Source organism: Salvelinus fontinalis, chromosome 15 (assembly GCF_029448725.1).
Source record: "Salvelinus fontinalis isolate EN_2023a chromosome 15, ASM2944872v1, whole genome shotgun sequence".
NCBI classification, from domain to species: domain Eukaryota; kingdom Metazoa; phylum Chordata; class Actinopteri; order Salmoniformes; family Salmonidae; genus Salvelinus; species Salvelinus fontinalis.
The window spans coordinates 6,298,008-6,317,000 of NC_074679.1; the positions used below are offsets into that span (position 1 = coordinate 6,298,008).

Sequence of the window (18,993 nt, forward strand, 5' to 3'; positions counted from 1 at the left end):
AACTCTCCATCCTACATCTTGTTAAGTGTGTTTAGGTGTGTTCAATGAGTGCTAGTTTCCTTTAAAATGGGGTCTGTTTGAATAGACTACAATGAAGTGCTTTGTATGAGTAAAAAAAAAGGATTGTTAGCTCCATCCTTGTGGCGCAGTGGACTAATTCCACGGATAGAGAACAGAAGATCATATGTTTAAATCTCACTGATGCTGTGTCACAATAAAATGCCTAAGAAATATATTTCCATGTGTCCCATCTGTGCTTGGAGTTCAAAGGAGTTCAACTAAGCTAGCAGTGTTATTAAAAGTCTTATTGAAACATTCAGTGTACATTTTTAAGGAAGTATTTCAAAAACCTCCAAAGAGCCTTTACATTTCATTTAGAACATTCACAACATTTAGAGAATGTTCTCAGAATTTCCGTTCTCAGAATGTAAATAAAACCTCCAAGGAAAACTTTCAGGGAACCATAGTAAAACGTTCTCAGAACCTTTTCTGTTACATTGTCAGAATGTTTAAAAAAACATTCCGTTTTACCGGTCAGGAAACGTATGGCTTCGTTCCCAGAACTAATGGAAAACCAAAAACATACGTTCCCATAACTTCCAAGGAACCAAATGTGCTAGCTGGGATATCCATAGGCACATGGCTTCTCCATTCCTAGTAGTGGGATACATGTCTATAAAAGCATGGCATAAGCTAGCCTGTTGACGCACACTGTAAGTTCAATCAATGTGGTTTGCGGGGGAGAGGGACAGAGCAGGAAACATGCAGGGCGGTGTATTGGGACCTTTATCATTATTGGTCTTATGTGTGGCTGAAGCATCACAGAGAAAAATGCAGATCGCAGAAGGGCCAAAGGTCATCATTGGGGAACAACAACAGGCATCGAGGGAGCCCCAGAGCAGCGCTCGGGGGCCACTGGGTATTTACTTAGGAATATGGAATATACAGTGCATTCTGAAAGAATTCAGACGCCTTGAATTTTTTGTTGTTGCATAAGAGCCTTATTCTAAAATAAGGCTGGGGTCTTTGACAATTTTTAGGGCCTTCCTTAAACTGGAGAGGGTCTAGGGTTTCTGGGATAATGGTGTTCATGTGAGCCATGACCAGCCTTTCAAAGCACTTCATGGCTACGGATGTGAGTGCTACGGGAAGGTAGTCATTTAGGCAGGTTACCTTAGTGTTCTTGGGCACAAGGACTATGGTGGTCTGCTTAAAACATGTTGGTATTACAGACTCAATCAGGGACATGTTGAAAATGTCAGTGAAGACACCTGCCAGTTGGTCAGCACATGCCCGGAGCTCACGTGCTGGTAATCCATCTGGCCCCGCGGCGTTGTGAATGTTGACCTGTTTAAAGTTGTCCGGAACAGCTGATGATCTCATGCATGCCTCGGTGTTGCTTGCCTCGAAGCGAACATAGAAGTGATTTAGGTCGTCTGGTAGGCTTGTGTCACTGGGCAGCTCGCAGCTGCGTTTCCCTTTGTAGTCTAGTAGTTTGCAGGTCCTGCCACATCTGACGAGCGTCAGAGCCGGTGTAGTACGGATCAATCTTAGTCCTGTGTTGGCGCTTTGCCTGTTTGATGGTTCGTCAGAGGGCATAGATTTCTTATTAGCTTCCGGGTTAGAGTCCCGCACCTTGAAAGCGGCAGCTCTACCCTTTAGCTCAGTGCGAATGTTGCCTGGAATCCATGGCTTCTGTTTGGGGTATCCTCTAGGAAGAGTCTTTGTGGTTCCAAACTTCTTCCATTTAAGAATAATGGAGGCCACTGTGTTCTTGGGGACTGTCAATGCAGCAGACATTTTTTGGTACCCTTTCTCAGATATGTGCCTCGATATAATCCTGTCTCGGTGCTCTACTGACAATTCCTTCGACCTCATGGCTTGGTTTTTGCTCTGACATGCACTGTCAACTGTGGGACCTTATAGAGACAAGTGTGTGCCTTTCCAAATTATGTTGAATCAATTTAATTTACCACAGTCAAGGATGATCAATGAAAACAGGATGCACCTGAGCTCAATTTCGATTTGCATAGCAAAGGGTCTGAATACTTAGGTAAATAAGGTATTTCTGTTTATTTTATTTTTAATAACATTTGCAAAAATGTCTCAAAACTTGTTTTTGCTTTGTGATTATGGGGTATTGTGTGTAGATTGATGAGGGGGAAAAAACGATTTAATCAATTTTAGAATAAAGCTGTAACGTAACAAAATGTGGACAAAGTCAAGGGGTCTGAATACTTTCCAAATGCACTGTATATCCCCGGAACATGAATGGCGGTGTCTCCTAGGGGAACTTGGAGAGCAATCAGGAGTTAATGTAGAGACATCTGGCCAATGGAGATGACAACTGCTACTACGCAACCAAATCTAAATATCAGCTAAATCTTCCCACCTCAGGAGAAGGTAAGGAAGGATGGGGCCTAATCAAGTGGCCCCGAACCTCTTAAAAGTCACAAATTGTGTTTCTAGTGTCAAGTAGCTGCAGTCCTTTTTAAATTACAGTCACTTAATTTGGTTGTACATTGAGACACCTGTCTCCTTGCAGCAGATTTACTTGCTGTGATGGAGAGGTTTTGGATAAAGCCGGGATGAATTGACTATAATTAAGAGAGACAACGGGTGCTTATCGCTATTCATGGCGGAATCTGTGGATCCCTGAAGTTTGAGTGCTAAACAATACGTAGCAGGGTTCTCAGCCGCCCCAAAGCTTTACCTGTTTTGTTGGAGAGTTTGAAGAGGACATTCTTGTTGGCGATACCACACACATTCCGGACCGAGGCGATGCAGCTGTAGTTGGCGTAATCCTGAGGTCGAAGGTTCTTCAGCTTTAGAATCTTGGTCTCCCCCTGCAACTCAGAAAGAAACACAGTGTTGCACCGTCTTGTGCTGCACCGCCTTGCCCAGGCTTCTCGCTCTTAATGTGTCTTACAAAAGGGTAAGATAGCAGTGGTATTGACCTCGTCTCTTCATCTCACACACATCAAAGAGCTTCCTTGGCAGCGTTTCAACAATGGGCTCAATCCCCGTCTTCAAACGAGGAGTATTATCTTTATACCAAGCTTTTCAATTCATTAAGTTCATTAGCTGTCTATTTGGATGTGCTTGAAACGGTGCGCTTGGAACAAATGTCAAGATGCATACATGTGCTATTAATACACACATCAATTATTTTAACAACAACAGCTGTTTTGTCTGCCCTCGTGTATACCTCCATCTTTGTGGCACTGGCAACATACTTCCAATGTTCTACTTATCTTACTTATGTTCTTAATTAAAGGCATGCTCCGGTACTTGTAAGTATTTTTTACCCCTTTCCACTCCTACCCATATACGGGTTGAAAATGACATATTTGGGGACTGATAAACACCTATAATGGAAGGCAGTGGCTGTAGACCAACATGTTATACATAACGTCAGCGCTCTGGCGCTGTACGGCTTTTGACTGACAGCCGTTCTGAGCCGTTCCCTCCCGCTAATTAGGCAACTTTCGCAAGTGTCTTGCCATCTGAGTGAGGGAAATGCTGTAAATTAAGAGGACTCAATGCATTTTGAAAATGAGACATTTAGTATTATATTAAATACCGCTTTGATGTCATACAAGTCAGCCAAACACCCATGAGTCCAAATGGGCACATCTACATTTACATATCATAAAAACTTGTCATATACCGTGTCAACATTTATGATCACTATGTTTGATGTACAGTTACAAGATGACATTGAGTCGCTAGAACGCAATGAACCCCCTCCATCCGAACCCTCCCCAGATGACGCTGGGCCAATTGTGCGTCGGCCTATGGGACTCCCGGTCATGGCCGGTTGTGACATAGCCTGGGATCGAACCAGGGGTCTGTAGTGACACCTCAAGCACTGCGATGCAGTACCTTAGACCGCTGTGCCACTCGGGAGGCCCACAGGAATATTTTTTATCATGTTACAGAATGTATCCAGAGTATTTTAGGATTTAAGATTTCGTTATCAAAAAATGAGTCAAAAAGTACAGCAAATCTAAAACTCAAATAAAATCAACAGTGTAATGTTTGAATTCAGTCGTGTCAGGTAAACTGTTCTGTACTCTAATAATTTTCGCATCATCTCCAAATTGTTCCCTTTCAATTGCTACCATGGTTTTGCATATGCTTTTCATATATTTCTTCTGTAAGAAACATTTCCATTTAGCCCTATCCCATATAGGCCAATTCCCACGAGTGTTATAGGCCAACTCCCACGAGTGTAAGGGGTTAAACCTCCCACTTTTGGGCTAGATGTGTACTGTCTTACCTCAGTTATCCACAAAATCTCTTGTTTGAAAGCAACTTTTTGGGAAACTGTGTGGCGCCATTTTCCCTACATTTGCCCCACGTTGGCCAGCACCCTAGCAATTTGAGTTTCAGCCAATGAGCTTCAATCAAGAAGCACACACACACACACAGTAGAGCGAGAGAGTGCAGTGATGTGGCGCACAAATCTGCACATTGTGGGCGTTACTTTCAGAACTGACTAAAAAGTATACAAAAGTACCAGAGAATCTCCTTAAAACTCATGAGGGCATTACTTTATCTTGGCCAGGTCGCAATTGTAAATGAGAACGTGTTCTCAATTTGCCTACCTGGTTAAATAAAGGTGAAATAAATAAAATAAATAAAATTAGGCTGAGGATGGCACACCATGTGAAGTCTACCTGAAAAACTAGGTCCTAATTTTATTTTTATTTTTTATTTTTTACCGTTATTTTACCAGGTAAGTTGACTGAGAACACGTTCTCATTTGCAGCAACGACCTGGGGAATAGTTACAGGGGAGAGGAGGGGGATGAATGAGCCAATTGTAAACTGGGGATTATTAGGTGACCATGATGGTTTGAGGGCCAGATTGGGAATTTAGCCAGGACACCGGGGTTAACACCCCTACTCTTACGATAAGTGCCATGGGATCTTTAATGACCTCAGAGAGTCAGGACATCCGTTTAACGTCCCATCCGAAAGACGGCACCCTACACAATGTCTGTGTGTGAGTGAGTAAAAACATACTGTGAGCCCCTGAAGTGGCGTCTCCCTCTGCTCATTACAAGCACATCTGAGTTGTGGGAGTTTCATACTACCGCAAGCCCAAGGTGTTCCCTTCTCTGTCATAGTTCGTCTGCTTTCGATACCAGTCTTTGTGACTACGTCAGACATACGACTCATTGTCGAAATGCTCTTTTATATCCTGTCAACGGAGATTACTTTGCAAAAAAGAGCAGAGATTAGATGACATGTTTGGAAAATACGGATGCCATTTTTCAACCCTTCACAGAAAATGCCCTCACGAAACATCGTCCCATTTGGGATTCAAGTGTTCCAATGGGAGACGTTCCACATGCTGTGAAGGAGGTAAACACACTTAGTCTGATCTAAAAATATGCATGAAAAGTAATGACTTAGGAGTTCCTTAATAGCTAAAATGCTGATCAGAGGGATGGGTTGTTTGATCTAGCTCAGGGGTCTCAAACTCAAATTTCCTGAAGGCCAGAAAAGTCCTCCTGAGGGTCTGATTCCAATAGGTCTGTTGGACATAGGGCTGTTACGGTGACCGTATTATCCCGCAACAACGGCGGTCACGAGTCATGAAGGCAGTCAAATTCCACATGACTGTTTGGTCACGGTAATTAGGCTTCTCCAAGCTGTGATGTTGCTCATGGTCATTAGTAGCCTACCAAACTTGCTAACTACCTGGCACTCAGCACTCTATTGTCCCTCTAATCACTCTGACATCAATGCAAATCAAATCGAAAATCTAATCAAACACTTCATGAGAGCCCATGAGCTCATGTTGCACAACATTTCTATAGGCTATGCAATTGTGCGAGAAAACAGAGTGATGGCCTCTACTAAAAAAAGGTTACCATATTTATTTCTCAAATTTCCTAATATTACGCATATTTATTATCTTTACAACAGGAGCACAGCCTACCTGGCTGGCATGAAAATGAACCACAGGAAAAGTGCCCTCCATTCGCTATTTAGTGCCCTCCATTCGCTGTAGATGACAAACGGCTACCCGTTTCAAGACAGGTGCATGATAATGGTCCATTCTAAATCCACACAAATTTCACACCTACAGTACCAGTCAAAGGTTTTGACACACCTACTCATTGAAGGTTTTTTCTGTGTCTTGATTACAGCTTTGCACATCAAGGCAAAGGGTGGCTACTTTGAAGAATCTCAAATATAAAGAATACACTACAGTTCAAAGTTTGGGGTCACTTAGAAATGTCCTTGATTTTGAAAGAAAAGCAAATTTTTGTCCATTAAAATAACATAAAATTGATCAGAAATACAGTGTAGACATTGTTAATGTTGTAAATGACTATTGTAGCTGGAAACGGCTGATTTTTAATGAAATAACTACACAGGCGTACAGAGGCCCACTATCAGCAACCATCACTCCTGTGTTCCAATGGCACGTTGTATTAGCTAATCCAAGATTATAATTTTAAAACGCTAATTGATCATTAGAAAACCCTTTTGCAATTATGTTAGCACAGCTGAAAACTGTTGTCCTGATTAAAGAAGCAATAAAACTGGCCTTCTTTAGACTAGTTGTGTATCTAGAGCATCAGCATTTGTGGGTTTGATTACAGGCTCAAAATGGCCAGAAACAATGACCTTTCTTCTGAAACCCGTTAGTCTATTCTTGTTCTGAGAAGTTAAGGCTCTTCCATGCGAGAGATTGCGAAGAAACTCAAGATCTCGTACAACGCTGTGTATTACTCCCTTCACAGAACAGCGCAAACTGGTTCTAACCAGAATAGAAAGACCCTTGCTCCCTTCGGTCTCAACGTAGACTTTGATCTGAAGCCATTCTTGTGATTATTGTGACTTTGCCATTGTAATTGTTTGTAGGCCTATATAGTCTAAATTGAATCTATGATCTTATGCTATCCATTTGTTTTTTGTATGTTGTTCTTTGTATGTCATTTTAATATTTGAGAATTAACCAACGATATTAGGCCATACTTGGCCATGATTACAGACACCTGTGTGTGTCTTTTGACACTATATAAACGAGTCACCCTGCATTGTTTGTGATTATACCCTGATGAAGACAGCTTGCCTGTCGAAACGTTGGACATTACATTTTTGCATCTGAGCTCTTAGAGTGTGCGGCTCTCCTTTATTTTCAAACGCTCCCTAAAACACTTCTGCGAGCAGGCCTTTCTAATCGACCTGGCCCGGGTATCCTGGAAGGATATTGACCTCATCCCGTCGGTAGAGGATTCCTGGTTGTTCTTTAAAAGTGCTTTCCTCACCATCTTAAATAAGCATGCCCATTTCAAAAAAATGTAGAACTAGGAACAGATATAGCCCTTGGTTCACTCCAGACCTGACTGCCCTCGACCAGCACAAAAACATCCTGTGGCGGACTGCACTTGCATCGTATAGTCCCAGTGATATGCAACTTTTCAGGGAAGTCAGGAACCAATACACGCAGTCAGTCAGGAAAGCAAAGGCTAGCTTTTTCAAACAGAAATATGCATCCTGTACCTCTAACTCCAAAAAGTATTGGGACACTGTAAAGTCCATGGAGAATAAGAGCACCTCCTCCCAGCTGCCCACTGCACTGAGGCTAGGAAACACTGTCACCACCGATATATCCACGATAATCAAGAATTTCAATAAGCATTTCTCTACGGCTGGCCATGCTTTCCTCCTGGGTACCCCAACCCCGGCCAACAGCTCCGCACCCCCCGCAGCTACTTGCCCAAGCCTCCCCAGCTTCTCCTTCAGCCAAATCCAGATAGCAGATGTTCTGAAAGAGCTGCAAAACCTGGACCCGTACAAATCCGCTTGGCTAGACTGGACCCTCTTTCTAAAATTATCCGCCGCCATTGTTGCAACCCCTATTAATAGTCTGTTCAACCTCTCTTTCGTATTGTTCGAGATCCCTAAAGATTGGAAAGCTGCCGCGGTCATCCCCCTCTTCAAAGGGGGTGACACTCTAGACCCAAACTGTTACAGACCTATATCCATCCTGCCCTGGCCTTCTAAAGTCTTCGAAAGCCAAGTTAACTCGTTCTTGAACTGCACTGTTGGTTAAGAAAATATTTACAAAATAAACAAAAAAATTCTATGTAACACAAAATAATAATAATGAGGCTATATACAGGGGGTACTGGTACCGATTCAATGTGTGGGGGTACAGGTTAGTAGGTAGGGGTAAAGTGACTAAGCATATATAATAAACAGCGAGTAGCAGCAGGGTAAAAAAATATATAATAATTTGGGGCCTTCCTCTGACACCGCCTAGTATATAGGTCCTGGATGGCAGGAAGCTTGACCCCAGTGATGTACTGGGCCGTACGCACTGTCCTCTGTAGCGTCTTAAGGTCGGACACCGAGTAGTTTCCATACCAGGCAGTGATGCAACCGGTGAGGATGCTCTCGGCGGTGCCGCTGTAGAACTTTTTAGGATCTGGGGACCCATGCCAAATCTTTTCAGTCTCCTGAGGGGGAAAGGTGTTGTCGTGCCCTCTTCACGACTGTCTTGGTGTTTTTGGACAATGATAGTTTGTTGGTGATGTGGACACCAAGGAGCTTGAAACTCGACCCGCTCCACTACAGCCCTAGTGATGTTAATGGGGGCGTGTTCGGCCCTCCTTTTCCTGTAGTCCAGCTCCTTTGTCTTGTTCACGTTGAGGGAGAGGTTGAATTCCTGTCACCACACTGCCAGGTCTCTGACTTCCTCCCTATAGGCTGTCTCATCGTTGTCGATGATCAGACCTACCTGTGTTGTCAGCAAACTCGAGTCGTGCTTAGCCACGCAGTCTTGGGTGAACAGGGAGTACAGGAGGGAACTAACCACGCACCTCCGCATTGAGGATCAGCGTGGCAGATGTGGTTTCCAACTCTTACCACGTGGGGGGGCGGCCCGTCAGGAGGTCCAGGATCCAGTTGCAGAGGGAGGTATTTAGTCCCAGGGTCTTTAGTTTAGTGATGAGCTTTGTGGGCACTATGGTGTCGAACGCTGAGCTGTTGACTCGGTACCGGTACCCCCTGTATATAGCCTCGTTATTGTTACTTTATTGTTACTTTTTATAATTTTTTACTTTAGTTAATTTGGTAAATATTTTGGTAACTCTTTCTTAACTGCACTGTTGGTTAATAAACAGATCACTGACCATTTCAAATCCCACCGTACCTTCCCTGCTGTGCAATCCGGTTTCCAAGCTGGTCATGGGTACACCTCAGCCACGCTCAAGGTATTAAACGATATCATAACCGCCAACGATAAAAGACAGTACTGTGCAGCCGTCTTCATCGACCTGGCCAAGGCTTTCGACTCTGTCAATCACCGTATTATTATCGGCAGACTCAACAGCCTTGGATTCTCAAATGACTGCCTCGCCTGGTTCACCAACTACTTCTCAGATAGAGTTCACTGTGTCAAATCGGAGGGCCTGTTGTCCGGACCTCTGGCAGTCTCTATGGGGGTACCACAGGGTTCAACTCTTTTCTCTGTATATATAAAAAAGTCACTCTTGCTGCTGGTGATTCCCTGATCCACCTCTACGCAGACGACACCATTCTGTATACATCTGGCCCTTCTTTGGACACTGTGTTAACAATCCTCCAAACGAGCTTCAATGCCATACAACACTCCATCCGTGGCCTCCAACTGCTCTTAAACGCTAGTAAAAACTAAATGCATGCTTTTCAACTGATCGCTGCCCGCACCCGCCCAACTAGCATCACTACTCTGGACGGTTCTGACTTAGAATATGTGGACAACTACAAATACCTAGGTGTCTGGCTAGACTGTAAACTCTCATTCCAGACTCATATTAAACATCGCCAATCCAAAATTAAATCTAGAATCGGCTTCCTATTTCGCAACAAAGCCTCCTTCACTCACGCCGCGAAACATACCCTCGTAAAACTGACTATCTTACCGATCCTTGACTTCGGCGATGTCATTTACAAAATAGCCTCCAACACTTTACTCAGCAAACTGGATGCAGTCTATCACAGTGCTATGCATTTTGTCACCAAAGCCCCATTTACCATCCACCACTGCGACCTGTATGCTCTCGTCGGCTGGCCCTCACTACATATTTGTTGCCAGACCCACTGGCTACAGGTCATCTATAAGTCTTTGCTAGGTAAAGCTCCGCCTTATCTCAGCTCACTGGTCACGATAACAACACGCACCCGTAGCACGCGCTCCAGCAGGTATATCTCACTGGTCATCCCCAAAGCCAACACCTCATTTGGCCGCCTTTCCTTCCAGATCTCTGCTGCCAATGACTGGAACGAATTGCAAAAATCGCTGAAGTTGGAGACTTACATCTCCCTCACTAACTTTAAACATCAGCTATCTGAGCAGCTAACCGATCGCTGCAGCTGTACACAGTCCATCTGTAAATAGCCCATCCAATCTACCTACCTCATCCCCATACTGTTTTTATTTACTTTTTTGCTCTTTTGCACACCAGTATTTCTACTTGGACATCATCATCTGCACAGCTATCACTTTGGTTACTACATGGTTCCATATGTGTTATTTCATAGTTTTGATGTCTTCACTATTATTCTACAATGTAGAAAATAGTAAAAATAAAGAAAAACCCTGGAATGAGTAGGTGTGTCCAAACTTTTGACTGGTACTGTATGTTATTAGGTAGATGTAAAGACAAGATTAAATCAAGAATTGTGTCATGGGTGACAATACTAGCCTATCACTTGTGAATTATATATTATCACTTGTGAATGATGCCCAGCATAAGTCAAGAAACAATGCCTTTTTTTTGCGACTTTTTATAATAATAGTCACACACCTCATGTAGCCTAGCCCATAGGCCTATATGTTTTGATGTTAGTATCACAACTAAAGTGGCCAAATAACTTCTTAAAATTAAGCACATTAATCCGCTTTATAAGGGGTGTAAAGCCTAACTGACATACATAAGCAGTGTGTGAGTTTCAAGTTTGGGGAAGATCATTTTCACCATATAAATGCACCTTTATAATAAAAGCATCACATGCATAATCACATTTGCGGTCACTTTTGATAATGGTGTTTTCCGCTAATGGAACATTTGCGCTTATAGCCTACTACCATGTGCGTATTGTTGAGCTTCTAATGTGAAGAAATAGCCTAATAGTTTATAAACAATTTAAGCAAAACATAAAAAAATGTAATGCTAGTGCTAGTATTAATTTGGGATCTATTACATCCCACAACTGTCCCAGACTATGTTTGGAAAATGTATTTCTCACACAGAATAGAATAGGTCGACTTTTGTTCTTTGGGGGATAGTAGATTGACATAGGCTAGTGCTTTTGCTGTTTGTTAGGCCTACTCATCTTGTTGGCTGACGAAAAGTAAATGTGGACACTTCTTCAAATATCTTCAATATGCACCTCCATCACCTCTATCACGTGATGGAGTGCCATGTGAGTGAGAGGCCCTTCGGAGCGCCCAGCACTCAGGGAGAAGGGCACAACGCAGCTCTACGGGACAGGGAAACAACGGCCAATGGCTGCAAAAGGCATAGATTTGTTTCGGGTGCATTAAGTCCACAAAGGATGCCACCTTGAAGTTCGAGGCACTGTCAAGTGCATGTCAAATTGTGAATGAGGGACTAATGAAGTGTGTACAGCCTGCGCAAAAAAACTAAGCAGAGCTCATGCCTTTCAAGCTAAAATCCTCATTAGAGTCGCATCATGCAGCCTTACAGTGTATTGAAAACCCAAACATATAGCCCAACGTTTGTAGAACAACAAAAGTTACATTACTAACCCTAAATTAAGAATATAGGAATACCTATTTCTTTGTTAACCGCTCAACACAGAATAGCAGCATGTGAGCACTCCCTCAAATCGTTTGGAGAAAATATTTATATTTTATTCAGCTTTGTTCAATTGTATTTTTCATACTATAAAATAATATAAAATAATGCAATGGAATTCTAAGCAAATCTTGTCTGCTAAATGAACTACCGTAGCCCACAGCCATATGGTATAGCCAGATCAGGACCTAACATGAGGACAACTCAAGAGTATGCTATTCTGTTATTCTGAAATAGACTACATTTTCTTCATATCATGCTTCTTTAGACCTGTCTAAAATAAATAATGTATTTATTGTGAAGATTACATGGATTTACTATACTTTTTAAAATGTAGACGTTCCAAAGGTCTGCATCAGTGGCTTGTAGGCTGTATATGGAAGCCAGGCTAAATGTGTTTATATTAATTAACGGTCAATTACCGTGAGACCGACAGTTATTTGCTTGACAATCACTGGCTGACGAAATTTCGTGACAGCCACAGTCCTAGTGGGACCACAAGAAAGCAGCTCTCGGGATGGATTTGGCCCCCAGGCCACGAGTTGCAGACCCCTAATCTAGCTGTTGCAGCAGTGGCTTACTTGTGTGAAGAAAGGCTCGTAGATCTCCACGCCCTTATCCGAGCCTTGGGACAGGAATTCTTGGCCACGCCTCCAGCTGTAGCGCACCGGGGGGTTGGAGTTAGCCATGCAGCGCAGAAACACCGTCCTCTCATAGTAGAACTGTTCCTTAGCCTCCCCGATGCTCTGGTGGACAGTTACAATGGGATCATCCAAATCTAGAGCAAGAACATAGAAACAATGGCATCAAGGTGCCTCCAAGCAGTCTTTGTTTGCCACATACTTGTGTAGGTCAAAGCATGAAGTGCAATTACATGATCTACTTAGTCCCATGAACCTATTTATGTACAGTGGCTGGGATTTAATGAACTGTGCTGGTTTAAGTGGTTAACAGCTGTTGTCATCATTTGCGATCAAATGTTCCCCCTTAAGCTCATCATGGAGCCTGCGATGCACTCACGCTAAAAGTGCATGAAAAGAAGGAAAAAACATGATGTGTTATACATGCCAAATGTAATTCCCTTATAAATATCATATCACTCATAAATATCGTGTGAAATATCATATAAATACATACAGTATATCACAAAAGTGAGTACACCCCTCACATTTTTGTAAATATTTGAGTATATCTTTTCATGTGACAACACTGAAGAAATGACACTTTGCTACAATGTAAAGTAGTGAGTGTACAGCTTGTTTAACAGTGTAAAATTGCTGTCCACTCAAAATAACTCACACAGCCATTAATGTCTAAACCGCTGGCAACAAAAGTGAGTACGCCCCTAAGTGAAAATGTCCAAATTGGGCCCAATTAGCCATTTTCCCTCCACGGTGTCATGTGACTCGTTAGTGTTACAAGGTCTCAGGTGTGAATGGGGAGCAGGTGTGTTAAATTTGGTGTCATCGCTCTCACACTCCCTCATACTGGCTGGTCACTGGAAGTTCAACATGGCACCTCATGGCAAAGAACTCTGAGGATCTGAAAAAAATTATTGTTGCTCTACATAAAGATGGCCTGGGCTATAAGAAGATTGCCAAGACCCTGAAACTGAGCTGCAGCACGGTGGCCAAGACCATACAGCGGTTTAACTGGACAGGTTCCACTCAGAACAGGCCTCGCCATGGTCGACCAAAGAAGTTGAGTGCAAGTTGTCAGCGTCATATCCAGAGGTTGTCTTTGGGAAATAGACGTATGAGTGCTGCCAGCATTGCTGCAGAGGTTGAAGGGGTGGGGGGTCAGCCTGTCAGTGCTCAGACCATTCGCCGTACACTGCATCAAATTGGTCTGCATGGCTGTCGTCCCAGAAGGAAGCCTCTTCTAAAGACGATGCACAAGAAAGCCCGCAAACAGTTTGCTGAAGACAAGCAGACTAAGGACATGGATTACTGGAACCATGTCCTGTGGTCTGATGAGACCAAGATAAACTTATTTGGTTCAGATGGTGTCAAGCGTGTGTGGCGGCAACCAGGTGAGGAGACAAAGACAAGAGTGTCTTGCCTACAGTCAAGCATGGTGGTGGGAGTGTCATGGTCTGGGGCTGCATGAGTGCTGCTGTCACTGGGGAGCTACAGTTCATTGAGGGAACCATGAATGCCAACATGTACTGTGACATACTGAAGCAGAGCATGATCCCCCTCCCTTCGGAGACTGGGCCGCAGGGCAGTATTCCAACATGATAACGACCCCAAACACACCTCCAAGGCGACCACTGCCTTGCTAAAGAAGCTGAGGGTAAAGGTGATGGACTGGCCAAGCATGTCTCCAGACCTAAACCCTATTGAGCATCTGTGGGGCATCCTCAAATGGAAGGTGGAGGAGTGCAAGGTCTCTAACATCCACCAGCTCCGTGATGTCGTCATGGAGGAGTGGAAGAGGACTCCAGTGGCAACCTGTGAAGCTCTGGTGAACTCCATGCCCAAGAGGGTTAAGGCAGTGCTGGAAAATGATGGTGGCCACACAAAATATTGACACGTTGGGCCCAATTTGGACATTTTCACTTAGGGGTGTACTCACTTTTGTTGCCAGCGGTTTAGACATTAGTGGCTGTGTGTTGAGTTATTTTGAGGGGACAGCAAATGTACACTGTTATACAAGCTGTACACTCACTACTTTACATGTAGCAAAGTGTCATTTCTTCAGTGTTGTCACATGAAAAGATATACTCATATGTACTCACTTTTGTGATATACTGTATATATATTTTTTTCAGGAGAGCATTAAATATGAGAATCCCTGACTTCTACAGTCTACAACCACATCAAAATGACACTTTTTCTCTCTCTGTTATATGTCCGAAATGCCAGGAATCCTCAACCCCATTCATTAGTGTCAATTAAACACACACACACACACTGCACTAAGGTGCTTAGACTTTTTTGGGGGGGGACACATTTCAGTGAAAAGGACCATTTCAGTGAAAAGGACCACAAAGCTCCCGCTCCAATCAAGAGGGAGCTTTTAAAAAATGTGATTTTGATAAGAGCTCTCTAATGACTAAAAAGTGCTCCACGGAAGAGCCACCTAGTATGGGTTACATTGGGATGCAGACAAGCACCTTGAAAAAGCTGTTTTCCACCAGCCGACTAACTACTGCCCACGGGGCAGTCCAGAGCCAGACTCATTTCCTATACAAACCATTATAACGTCTTTGGCTTTTTTTTTTGTAATATCAATTGGCTTTGTAGATTTGTCCGCGTCAGTTAGTCTGTACAGTTTCTAATTTCATGTCAGTCATTCTCTATCAGGGTCATCCGTGTGCTTTATCACCAACCAGCAAGGATTCTAACACGGCATCGCTGAATGGCAGCGAAACAGCAACACGTGTCATTGCTTTGATCAGCTGGTATAGCGAAGAGGGCAGGATGGATAAAAGACTCCCCCAGTGGAGCACAGATGAGACAATAAGCAAGGGTTCTGATCTCCGAGTCAGGGGTAATGGCTCTGTGGCTCATTGTCTCCCCCTGGCAATGTTGTCTGCCACTGTCCATCTCCTCCTCCTATTTATCTTGTATCTCAGCAGTAACCCATCTATCCTTTCCTTCTCTCCTTTCTCTCGGAAGCACAGAGTGCAGACGCACCACATTTGTCTTGTTTTTGTATTTTTCAGCTCCCGGCAACCGGGGCACACTGGATTTTCAAACATGGAGACGCTGACTCGATCAACCTCGTTTTTTGGGGTTGAGGAATTTGTAGCTGACTCTTTTGGAGGAGAAGGGGGGTAGGGAAAGATTGCAGCGTAAAGCTTCTAGGGGTTAAGGTTAGTTCAGATACAGCTCATCCACAGAGGGTAAGTATATCCATCTAGCCTGCCACAGTCAACCCATACATTATGTCTGTCCTCTGACATTTGGAAATTGAATCGCTGCTTCGGAGAGAGTGAGGTGTGCAAACACCAGTAATGTGATGCACTAAAACTTGCAGTATCTGCATAATGCTTCATTTCAGTCAATTTGCAATTATCAGCCCTGATAAACAGAGCAATTAGAACGATTAATGAATTCACCATCTAAATGCTGAACCCAATCTGTCTCTCAAGGCCTAAAATGGCTGCACAAATGAAACACTATAAAGTACTACTTGAGAATTCAAAGTGAACACCAATGGGTGGCTATCTCTCTGGGTCCACAAGCTACTTTCTATAGTCATAAAATTAGATTTGCAATTTGGGTGAACTCTCTCCCCACTGGGCACAGACGTCAGTTCAACAACTAGTTTTTATTTACATTTGGTTGAGTTGCCAACTAATGTGAATTCAACGTGAAATCAACCATGACGTTGGATTTAGGTGAAAAGTTGGGTGAAAGAAAGATGAAATCCTCTGACATTGATGACTTTTTTGCAAATCCAATCAGTTTTCCACGTTGACTCAACGTCATCACATGTTTTTTCTCGGTTGAAATGGCGTGGAAACGATGTTGATTAAACTTTTTTTCCCCAGTGGGTATTTAATACACACTTCCTGAGGTGTGTTTGCTGCTTTTCCTCATTTGCAATGTAGGAATCGGCAGCAGGACTTCAAGCGTCTAAGTGTGCATTCCAAATGGCATCCTATTCCCTATATTGTACACTACTTTGGACCAGAGCCCTATGGACCGTGGTCAAAAGTAGTGCACGATGTAGGGAATAGGGTGCCATTTGGAATGCACACTCAGTCTGTATTGCTGGAAATCACAATCCCCTTCTGTTTCAGAGCTATCCTTTTCTTCAGCTATGTGTACTGTCAGGACTTCACACAGCTGGGGGTGCAGTTCCTTTACCGAGTGAATAAAAACAGCAATGTCACTTATATGATGGCAGCATCCGCAGAGAAATGGCTGCCGTTGTCTGCAATTAACACCTGGGTTGTCCTGAGTAAGGTAGATTTTGTTATTTACTGGTGGGGGGGGGGGGGGCATTCAAGCGAGTGTATGGCACATTTCATTCACTGCAATGTCCTAGCTGTGGTGGTTTTCTTTTAGACCTTAATGTATTTCAAAAAGCCACGTTGCTTTAACCTGCTTTAAAACGACTTTCGTTCAGCCACAACATCATGTTGCCTGGGAGGGTAAGGACTAGGAGAGAGCGAGTGAATGCCTGTCGTTCAGTAGTTTAAACGCAAGGCATGGGTAAGTGGACACAGGCAATCTGCAGGGGGCGAAAGGACAGAACTGATGATGTGTGTGCTGCGAACACAGGGGGAGAGCAGTGGAAGAAAATGGCAGGCAGGCGACCGAGGCCTGTCCACTCACAGTAGACGTCCACTCGAATGGACTTGATGGCCGGGGAGCCCAGGCCGTTCTCAGCCTTGCAGTAGTAGCGTCCTCCCTGGAGTCTCTGGATGCGGGTGATGCGCAGGGTCTCGTTGAACACACTGGAGTCCTGGAAGCGGTCCGAGGCGCTACCGGCTGTTTTGGTCCATCGGATCTGGTGTGGGAAAGAGATAAGAGGTCAGAGGTGACATCTGCTGACCGAGGACTAATGCTATGGACAACAGGCTGGACTGATGGTAAATTGGGTCAGCCATGGGATAAATTATATTGCAAAACACACCTGTTATTCTGGATTCAAATGAGCCAATGTAGTGCATGTTTTAGAAGAAGTCAAATAATGGACTAATAATGTAATTTTTGGGGGCTTTATTCAGCCTGTGAATAAATAGTATCAATAGTACCACACATTTTCTTTATTTGTCCATAATATTCTCTCTATTGAGAACAGCAACAACATATCATACTGTAATACATACATACAGAATAGGTGTACAACTACAAATACCTAGGTGTCTGGCTAGACTGTAAACTCTCATTCCAGACTCATATTAAACATCTCCAATCCAAAATAAAATCTAGAATCGTCTTCCTATTTCGCAACAAAGCCTCCTTCATTCATGCCGCCAAACATACCCTCGTAAAACTGACTATCCTACCGATCCTTGACTTCGGCGATGTCATTTACAAAATAGCTTCCAACACTCTACTCAGCAAACTGGATGCAGTCTATCACAGTGCTATCGGTTTTGTAATCAAAGCCCCATATACCACCCGCCACTGCGACCTGTATGCTCACGTCGGATGACCCTCGCTGCATATTCGTCGCCAGACCCACTGGCTCCAGGTCATGTATAAGTCTTTGCTAGGTAAACCTCCGCCTTATCTCAGCTCACTTGTCACGATAACAACACCCACCCGTAGCACGCGCTTCAGCAGGTATATTTCACTGGTCATCCCCAAAGCCAACACTTACTTTGGCTGCCTTTCCTTACAGTTCTCTGCTGCTAATGACTGGAACGAATTGCAAAAATCACTGAAGCTGGAGTCTTATATCTCCCTCTCTAACTTTAAGCATCAGCTATCTGAGCAGCTTACCGATCGCTGCAGCTGTACACAGCCCATCTGTAAATAGCCCATCCAATCTACCTACCTCATCCCCATATTGTTTTTATTTACTTTTTTGCTCTTTTGCACATCATCACCTGCACATCTATCACTCCAGTGTTCATTTGCTAAATTGTAATTACTTCGCTACTATGGCCTATTTTTGCCTTACCTCCTTACTCCATTTGCACACACGGTATATAGATTTTTCTATTGTGTTATTGACTATACGTTTGTTTATCCCACGTGTAACTCTGTGTTGTTGTTTTTGTCGCACTGCTTTGCTTTATCTTGGCCAGGTCACAGTTGTAAATGAGAACTTGTTCTCAACGGGCCTACCTGGTTAAATAAAGAAACATAACAAAGATATTCATGGTAAAACTGACTGAAATGTATATCTATGGCGCTATTCAAAAGCCATTAAAAGGACAAGCGCATCAAATATTTAGAAGGTGGCTTGTGTTGGAGTGGTTCTTGTGAGACAGCGACGTGTCTTACATTCCAACACCATCCAGTGAGTCTGGATTCCACAGCATGAGAACTCTGAGAAAACCATAACTATAACTGAACCACAGAACACAGCTCTGACAATTCCATGCAACTCTTTGAGGTATTCTCGGCACTAAACCTGTGCGATAAGCAGTCTCATATTTTTTTTAAATAATAGGTTCAGTGAAATGTGTTGTTTTTCAAGGTCAGCCATAGTAGTATGGTGTCCCGGGGGCAAATTAGGGTTAAGTGCCTTGC

At 43.5% G+C, this 18,993-nt stretch overlaps 1 protein-coding gene across 1 annotated transcript in view; it reads right to left on the bottom strand.

Annotated features, from left to right (window-relative positions):
• The window catches only part of LOC129811331 (MAM domain-containing glycosylphosphatidylinositol anchor protein 2-like), a 207,163-nt gene that overhangs the window by 112,814 nt on the left and 75,356 nt on the right, over positions 1-18,993 (bottom strand). The window contains exons 3-5 of the mRNA XM_055862549.1: positions 17,122-17,296; positions 12,412-12,608; positions 2,714-2,846 (exon numbers count right to left, since the gene is read on the bottom strand). Of these exons, the coding sequence (XP_055718524.1) occupies positions 2,714-2,846; positions 12,412-12,608; positions 17,122-17,296 (505 nt within the window). The remainder of the gene's footprint in view (positions 1-2,713; positions 2,847-12,411; positions 12,609-17,121; positions 17,297-18,993) is intronic.